The sequence below is a fragment of the Myotis yumanensis genome, unplaced genomic scaffold, assembly GCF_028538775.1.
Source record: "Myotis yumanensis isolate MYYU_CA2020_CCGP unplaced genomic scaffold, mMyoYum1.0.hap1 SCAF_16, whole genome shotgun sequence".
NCBI classification, from domain to species: Eukaryota; Metazoa; Chordata; class Mammalia; order Chiroptera; family Vespertilionidae; genus Myotis; species Myotis yumanensis.
The window spans coordinates 13,683,542-13,692,784 of record NW_027223767.1 but is presented as its reverse complement, the minus strand read 5'-3'; the positions used below and the strand labels follow the sequence as shown (position 1 = coordinate 13,692,784).

General features: G+C 52.2%; 1 protein-coding gene across 1 annotated transcript; it reads left to right on the top strand.

Moving 5' to 3' along the window:
• Positions 1-2,895: 2,895 nt before the first annotated feature.
• On the top strand, positions 2,896-5,991 carry LOC138994850 (phosphofurin acidic cluster sorting protein 2-like). Its single transcript, XM_070395050.1, has 2 exons — positions 2,896-3,896; positions 4,482-5,991. The coding sequence occupies exons 1-2, from the start codon at positions 2,905-2,907 to the stop codon at positions 5,989-5,991; spliced, it is 2,502 nt and encodes an 833-aa protein (XP_070251151.1). The 5' UTR covers positions 2,896-2,904.
• The last annotated feature ends 3,252 nt before the right edge of the window (positions 5,992-9,243 follow it).

The window sequence follows — 9,243 nt, the reverse complement described above, 5'->3', positions numbered from 1 at the left end:
GCATCACTGATTTCATATAAAAGAAAAAAAAAGCCTCAACTATCAGGTGAATTGGGAAAGATTTCATTAGCAAACTATATATATATATATATATATATATATATATATATATCCATAACAACCCCTAGTTGAAAGGAAACAGGTTTTGATTAAAAAACAGACATTTTGTACAGAAGATTTAGTCTGATGTAGAAAGCAATTAGTGAGTGCTGTTAAGAAAAATAAGATAGCCCCAGTATCTACAGGAGCCTTAGTGGCTTCTCTTTTTAAGATAATTTCAAGTTCTCCCAAACAGTGAGAAGGGGAAACGCCCTTGGAGCAACCCTATGCTTCTTTTGTTTGTTTATTTTTCTAAATCCTATTTCAGTTTCCTATATCCCTAAAGTGGGCAGACTTCTCTATAGGAGTTTTCTTACAACCTATTTAGTAATTCTCTTCCTTTTGCTCCCAGAAACCAGGAGTATATTAATTGCAATAGGTTACAATAGCCAGGATTACATGTTCTAGCAGTTAAATTTCTCTGTGAGCCTATCAGGGCCATAGAGAAAATGGAGAACAATTGCTGGTTCCTCTCTGGCTGAGAGCAGCTTTTCTCCAAAGGGAGCTGGTAGAATTCCTATTCTCATTTTCCTTAAGTCAGTAGGGAGGGGTAGTGGAGGAGACAGAAGGGGAAGGAAGAAGGGAAGGGAAAGAACACATCTGGACAAGGAAGCTCAGAGGCAAAAGATGTAGTGGACGTGCTATAGAAGGGGGAGAATGGGGTGTTAGCATTTATTCGCTTCAGGAGGGTTCAGAGATAGTTTCTACAATTTCTCATTAATTTATTTTTTAAAAGAATTTTCTGTGCTTCTCCTTAGAAGCTTCTAATTTCCAAATCAAGATATGCTTCCTATTCAATCATTTTCATTTTGGGGCTAGCATATTGCTAGTTTTCTTTTTTTTTCCTGCAAAAAATTAATTTATCTTGGCCATTTTTCAGTTGATATTTTCAAGTTAAATCTTGCCATTTCTGTAAAGCACTTGCAAGAAAAGGCTTCCTCTCAGGGGTTAATGAGGGCTGGGGTCTGGGAGGTCCCAGCCCTGGAGGCACAACTTCCATGTTAATGATAGGTGTGTTTGTTTTTATTGTTATTGTTGTTATTTTATATTTGCAGAATCTGAGCAAGTTTTCTAGGGATGTTGTGGAGTGGTTGGAAGTGTGCTTCTTCTAGGTTGAGCTCCATTATGCTCACCCCCTCTTATGTGCCTCGGCTTCTCTCCAAGTTATCTAAAGCGACATGAATGCCCCTAGCCAGTTTGGCTCCATGGGTAGAATGCAGGCCCTGAGAGGTCCTGGGTTTGATTCAAGGTGAAGGGCATTTACCTCGGTTGGAGCTTGATCCCTGGCCCTTACTGGAGCGCCTGAGGGAGGCAACCAATCTATGTCTCTCTCATTCTCTCTCTCTGTATCTCCCCCTCCCTTCCTCTCTCTAAACCCGTGGGGAAAATATACTCGAGTGAGGATGAATAAATAAGTAAAAATAAAAACCACAGGAAGGGCTAGGAACGCTGGTGGACCTAACCTTATGGGCTCTCCCCTGGAGGAGCCAGTCAGGTGAATTACAGTTGAGATGGAATTTCCCAACGGGGCTCCTGCTTGGCGTGAGGAATGACCTTTGACACCTCCGCAAAGATTCTTAGTTGCTTAAGAACAACCGAGATTCAGGTCAGAAGGAGGATGTGTCCCTTCGGAGCAGAACAAGTTCAGCTCTCACTTACACAGTGAAGGTTTTTTGCTCAGACTCTCAGAAAGCAAATCCAAATGAAAACCCAGAGTCAAAAACCAGCCACCCATGTTTCCTCTTGTCTCTCCTTAGTCCTAATTCTGTCAACCCTTCACCTTAGTTCCACCTTGGGGATTTAAAAATGCAGCTTAACTAAAGTCAAACCCTTTATCACAAGCAAAGGAAGGTTCTGGATTCAAGAGACAACTTAGCCAAATTCACCTGACTGGCAGGGAACTGGTGGCCCAACGGGCCCTTTGCTGGATCCTAGACCGGGTCTGGGTCTGAAGGGCAGTCCTGTGTGATCTTTGGAATCCTGCCGCAGTAAGCCAAGTAAATATCCATGTAGGCAGCATTCAACCCTGTGCAGAATTTTTGTGAGTTTATTGGAGCCCAACTGTCAACAGTGGCAGGAAAACAAAATCTCACTGTATTGAGGTAGTGCTCCAAGAATGGCAGTATTGCACCTGCGTTTACACATACAATCAAAAGTGGAGATGTATGTGGGTCACATGAAATCCATTGCTTAGGGAGGCAGGAGAAAGCAAAGCAGGGAAATCTTTGGGATTAGATAAAAAGTAAAACGAGAGACACATACCTCACTTATACAGGTGCACACAGCATAGTTAGCAATGAACTCAATAGCAATGAGCAGCTTTGTGGTCTCTGCAGAGCACAGATCAGTGCCTGTGCTCCTAGGTGGTGAGAAAAAGGGAAATTCCTTTAACATTCCAAAGGTATGTTATCACAGATGCCAAAAGACAACAGACAGGCTCAGTTAAGGTAAAGATTGACTTTTGTCAGGGAAGATACTGGCCTAGCACATGACTACACACCATAAACTGCGTTTAGGTAACAAGTTTTAACTTCAGGCTAACTGTGTGGTTAATTTAGGTCTCTGAGTTTGGAAGGCCACCATGCAGGCCTTACCTGTGCTAGTCACAGATGAGCGTGTGACTATTTGTCATTTACTCTCTCCTTTGATCACTTGTGCCCCACCTCTTGCCACCAATCATGTCCCTCCTCTGTCCCACCACAGGGGGAGAAACCATCAAGTACCTGTTCGCTGGAAGCAGCTGCAGCTTCCTCGCCACCTGCGGGCCTGGCCCGCTCGCCCACTGTGCCCAACACGCCAGTGCCCATGACTTTCTTCTCTACCTGGGAGGTGGACTGCTCCAGACCTAGCTGCGTGCCCAGATTGTGCACCTTCACTTTAAAGAAGCTGGTGGTCTTGAAGGAGCTGGAGAAGGAGCTCATCTCCATGGTGATAGCAGTGCAGATGCAGGGCTCCAAGGGCATCTTGAGAGCCCACGAGATTGTGCTGCCCAGCAGCGGACCAGTGGAGACAGACCTGGAGCTGACCTTCTCCCTGGAGTACCCCCACTTCCTCAAGAGAGGAGGCAACAAGCTGCAGATCATGCTGCAGCAGAGGAAGTGCAATAACAACCGGACCATCCTGGGCTACAAGACACTGGCCACAGGTGCCATCCACATGGCCGAGGTGATGCAGCGACCCCCCGACTGTGGCCAGGTGCTGAGCCTCAGCAGCAGGATCCAGGGGTCCTCCATCACAGTGGCTGAGATCTGGATCTCCTCCCTGTCCAGTCAGCCCATCGACGATGAGGATGGCAGCATGCAGGGCAGCCCCAAGGCCAAGTCCATGGATAGCTATATGGAGGGGAAATCTGAAAGCTTCACTAAGCTGGACGCCAGCTACAATCTCACACACAGGCAGGATCTGGAAGAAGCTGACTTTGACTTGGAGCAGCCCAAGAAGCAGCAGCAACGCCTGCAACAAAACTTGAAGCAGAAAGTCATGGCACTGCTCCCCAGGTCCCACAAATCAGAAGAGGTCCTGGACTCGGATCAGGACCCTACAGAGCATGTCCCTGAGGTGGAGGAGGACATGGACCTTCTCTATGACACCCTTAAGAATACCAGCCACGGTGGCCCAGAAATGGAGGACGATAGCAGCATCCTCATCAACACCAAGCCCAAGACCAGACAACACTTTGAAGGACTGGAACACTCCAGCTGGCAGACGGAGACGAGGAGCTTACACAGTGCCCGGAGGCAGAAGGAGCCGCCTCGGGCGGCCAACATTCCCATGAAGACCCAGGGCCCAGGCGGTCAGCTGTTCAGTGGCAATGTCTCTGATTTGATGGGCTACAGCACCCCACGCACCGCCGAGGTGGTCAAGAGCTGGATCTTGTCCCTATCGAGCCAGACCGTCGACCATCTGGACAACGCCATGCCGGCCGGCACCAGAGCGGAGGCCACGGATAACTTCTCTGAGAGAGAGTCTGAGATCGTCTTCTCTGAGCTGAAGGTCAGCTATAATGCCGCCCACAAGCATGACCTGGACGAGGATGACTTGGACCTAGAGAAGCCGATAGGAAGGAGGAGATCCACCATCAGGCAACAGAACTACCAGCAGAGAGTAGCAGAGTGGCTGGGCAGGTACCAAATGACGGTGGAGGTCCTGGACTCGGAGCAGGAGTGTGAGGAGCAAGTCCCCGATGCGGACAAGGACCTGGCCTTTCTGTTTGAGAGCGTGGTGTGCCCTGGCGACAGTGGCTCAGACATGGAGGATGATGACCGCCTCCCAACCCCTCCCATGCCTGAGCCCATGACATATTCTGAAAGCCTGTCCAGCCCAGATATGGAGGAGGACGACAGAGTCCTCAGGACCCACAGGCCCAGATTATACTGTGAAAGCCTGTCAAGCGACAGTGGATCCGACTGGGTAGCTCACAGCATGCCCAACCCTGGGCCGCAGCCGGCACAGCCTGGGGACAGCCCGGAGGCAGGGACCTCTGGCCAGGACATGCTCACTAAGAGGCGCACCACCAAGACCGAGTCTCTGACCATCCCTTCCACCAGCTCCAAAGGGAAGCAGCCTGCCCGCCGGGGCTGGAGCAGGTCCCTGAATGAGTCGTCCAAGAGCCTGATCAAGGAGCGCTGTCCAGTCCCACAGAGCCAACTTCAGGTCCCCAGGAAGACTGTGTTCGACCAACTGAACCACAGCCTCATCTCCAACGACTATCTGCCCAAGAACATCATCCTCATCAACACCTCCGACAGGCAGGGGCAGTGCCTGTCGGATGTCCTGCAGCAGCACACGCTGCCCGTCGTGTGCACTGGCTCCATGGTGGATGTCCAGGAGGCCTTCAGCTCCATCATCTCCTGGATACAAAGATACCGCAACTGCAATACCGAGGCCACAATGCCAGTGAAGATCGCGGTGGCAGGGGACCAGCACTACTTCAGCACCGTGCTGCGGGTCTTTGTGGAGCAGCTGTCCCACAAGGCCCTGGACTGGCTGGACTCCATGCGCTTCCTGGTCATCCCGCTGGGTTCCCACCCCCTGGCCAGGTACCTGGGCTCCGTGGATTGCCGCTACCACAAACTCCTACGGGACCTGGCCTGGTGGGAACTGTTCTACCACCTGGAGGCCCCGGATGCTGTGCAGAACATTGTGTTGAAAATCAGAGAGTACCTCACAGGGGCCAACTGTGTCCTCCAGCTGCCCATCGCAGAGGCCATGCTCATCTCTAAGCCGAAGAGCCCGGACGAGTTGTCCTCCCAGAAGTTCATTCCCTTTGTGTGGGCAGTGAAAGTTGGAAGAGTGGAGCCAATTTCAGCCACTTCAGGAGACTCAGCTGAAGCCGTCCCCTCATCCTCCAATGTGCTTCTGTCCACCGCCAGGGAGGCCACACACAAGCTAATTTCCTTGTCGTCAGAGAGTGGGGGCCTGTCCTCCGCCGGCCAGAGTGTGGGTGCTGAGCTGATGGAGTTGCAGGTGGATTACTGGGAGGCAGCCCAGCCCACAGACAGGAAGAGGAACGAGGAGAAGGGAGACCTGCCTGCCACCAAAAACACACTCCGGGGCACCTTCCAGTCTCTCCAGGTCAGCAGGCTGCCCAGCAGCGGCGAGGCTGCAGCCGCGCTCACAATGTCCATGACTGTGATAACCGAGGAGAAGAAAAAGAAGGTGATGTCTTTGTCCAAGAAAGACAAGGGCATGGACTTGGAGTCCAAAAGCCAGTGCATCCAGGGCATTGGCCGCTTGGTCTGCTCTGCCCAGAACCAGGAGCACAGGCAGCGGGTCCTCATTGACGGTGTGGAGTGGAACGATGTGACTTTCTTCCAGCTGGCAGCCCAGTGCTCCTCCCACGTCAAGCACTTCCCCGTCTGCATCTTCGAACACAACAATTCCACCTTCTAGCCCCGCCCCTCCCCCTGCCCTTCACCCTGCCTGTGCCAAGCCCAGGAGGACCCAGCTGCTTTTCTGTCAACAGTTCAGTTTACTATAGACACAGACCGTGGAAACACAGAGAAACTGTTTTGAGTTTGAATGCGCTCACAGCCTGGAACCTAAGAGGGTTGCCCTCACTGGGACCCCCAAATGGTCTGTTCAATAACCAGAACACTCCGGCAGGTGGAAGGTCAGGACATCATAGTTGAGATGGAGCATCATGGAAGGTGTGTTTTGGCCTCAGGACCCCCAGCACTGTCAGTGAGAAGGGTTCTGGCCATGGAGACCTGCCCTTCCTGGGAACCAGGGCTCAGCTTAGCCCTGGGAGCTGGCACCAGCTTGTGTCCAGACTCAGAGCTGGGCGGACAGAGGCAAAGGGCTGGGCTCCCATTGGAGTATCTGCAGCACGACACGGAGGCCAGCCAGCCCAGCCTTGGACCCCAGCTGCCAACCAACCAAGTGGCCCCAGCACCATCCACTTATGGTTCCCAATGAACTCCGGTCTCACAGGGCGACATAAAAAGAGCTGTATGGTGCAGATCACACAGGCACACGGGCTGGACAAACCAGTGCCCTCCTCGCTGGGCAGCGACCCACCTTCGTCCCTACCTCTTCAGGTTATCAAAGACCATTTGCTGCCACCCAACTGTTGTACCAACTATTTACAAGGTGAGCAACCTGCCCCTCCACAGCACAGTGGTCATTTGGCCCCTTGCTGGCTGTGAACTCTCAGATCACTGCATCCCTCTGAGTGTTTGTTTCTAAGAACATGAGGTGAATCAAGGAGCAGCATCACAGGGTTTTTGTTGGGACCTGTAGGGTGTTCCCCTAAAGCTTTCTCTGGGTGCCCGGACAGGGGATAGGTCTTCAGCAGGGGCTGTGGTTGTGCGAATTGTTCCTTTCTCTTCCTCATATGTGATTCTTTCCGGGCCCAGGGCTAAGCTCTTGTCTCATGTCATAAAGAGACTAGAGATTCTGTTATGGGTCCCTGTCCTGGCTGAAGCCAGAGCAGAAACCCCAGGGTGAGCAGTGGGGCCCAGGGTCACCCAACTATCTGTGATGTGGCTGGTTTGGGCTCATTAATTCAGCAAATATATCAGAGTCTTCCAGGTACAGACACGTCTGTAGGCACTGACCATAATCCAGTGCACAGAGCAAACCCCAAGCCTGTACTGTAGAGCTTCTCTCTAGTCCGGAGCGACTCAGTCACACTAGGCTGCACAGGCTCGGAGTGTCCACAGGACAGCCGATATGACATCCTCCGCGCCTCCTCTACCTATGACTGCATCTTCCCGTATTGTGAAGAGGAAGGTGAACCTGTGTTCCAGCAGAAAACGTGAGTCGCTTTTGGGTCAGAGCCGTGAGGGGAGTATGGGGACTGTGAATTCAAGGTTCTGGCAGAACCCTGGATGCCACACATGGTGGGATTTCTGCAAGAGGACAGAGGTCTGAGGGCTCCTCCTCGAAAAAGGACAAGAGTCAGAGAGCTGTGCATATGGATTAGGGTGGTGTGGGAGAGCAGTGGGAGCCCAGTGGTGAGTCAGCCTCTCAGGAAATTCATAGCCGTCCAATCCTAATCCAAGTCTGCCTGCACCCCTAATCAGGGATCATGCTCACTAATTTGGTAGCACCTCCTCAGGGACAGCTTGCCAAGCGTACCCTGCCTTGAGGGAGTTGAGTTTCAGTGGGAGGCAAAGAACCTCACAGGGGAGCTAGAGAGTTATGCAGCATGTAGGTGCAGGAGCCAAAGTTTGAGGTGATAGGAAGGGCCCTGGGAAGCCAAGGACGGAGACAGAGTTCATTTGTTTGCTCATTGGTCAGCTATTCCTGGAGCACCTACTGTGTGCTAATGAGTGACATGAACAGAGTGGACACCAGCCCTCCCTGTCCTCATGGAGTTGACATTTTGGTGGGAAGGTATGGGAGGGGACAGGGACACTGAGAGAGCATGTCAGGTTCCCCTGAAGAAGGGGACAGGTGGTTCCCTCATTGATCCGGACTCTCAGTGAGGAGGGCTTCCTGCCAGCCCCTCCTGGGTTACTGCGCACTCTCTGCCAGGACTGCCAGGTTGAAGGTGGACAGGAGTAGGTCTGGCTTCTGGATGGGCAGGAGCAGCAGGCACAGGGCCCCAGGCTCTCTGAGTGGTGCTCTGGGAGGGCCGTGTAGAAGGAAAGGCCAGGCCTCAGGCTCTGCTTTCAACTTATCTCTCTCCCCAGGGGCGTCTCCTGCATCCTGGGCATCGGGCTGGACCAGCACCGCCAGAATTTCCCAGCCTGATGATGCTGTCGGCTTCCCTAGAGCTCAACTTTCCAGTCTCCCACCTGCCAAAGCAGGCCCAGTGCCTCCATTCACAGCAGGAGCACCTGAGCCCACTGAGGCCGAGACAAGAGGAGGAGGAGGCCTCTGGGGGTGGTGTGGGTGAGTGTGCCTTTGGAAGGCACACAAAAGGCAGTGAGGGTGGTAACATGTCCTCTTCTTGCATCTACAGAACCAGCTCCAGAGCAACATCAGGAAAACCCTCAAGCGGCAACGCCACCCTAGTGGCCTCTCCAGAACCAGAGCCGGATCCAGGCCCAGCTTTCACTGAACTTCAAGAGGCAGAAGAACCACCTGCAGCATCGGAGCAACTCACCCCAGTTCCTGCGAGGCTTGTGGTGCCAGATCCCGGGCCACAGCGCGTGTCAGCAGCCATGGCAGAGAGGGCGCCCCCCTACCCCCATTTAGATGTAGTGTTAGAAGTTTTCTCTTCATGTTCCATATACTTATAATTTTACTATACTTTTATGATATTTAATAACATACAGTGTACTGTTGAAAACATTTACTGAAATACTACCAAATACTACCTTAATTTAGACTCTATAAAATTTAAGCCTATAAACCCTCAGAGCTTTGAGCAAGTCTGTTTTTCTGGACCCTGACCCACCCAGGGAGAACTGTCCTCACCTTCTCCACCTGCCCTTCCTGGAGCCAGGACTCTGCTTCCCAGGGAGCTGGCTCCACCCTGTGCCCAGACTCAGAGCTGGGTGGCCAGAGGCCAAGGGCTGGCCTCCCATTGGGGGCATCCTGAGCCTATCATGGAGACCTGTCAGTCCAGCTCTGGGCCTCAGCTGCCAACCAGCCAAGTTGCCCCAGCACCACTCACTCTGGATTCCAAATAAACTTGGCCCTCAGAGGGGATATATATATATATATATCTGTACCTTGCAGACTGCCCAGGAA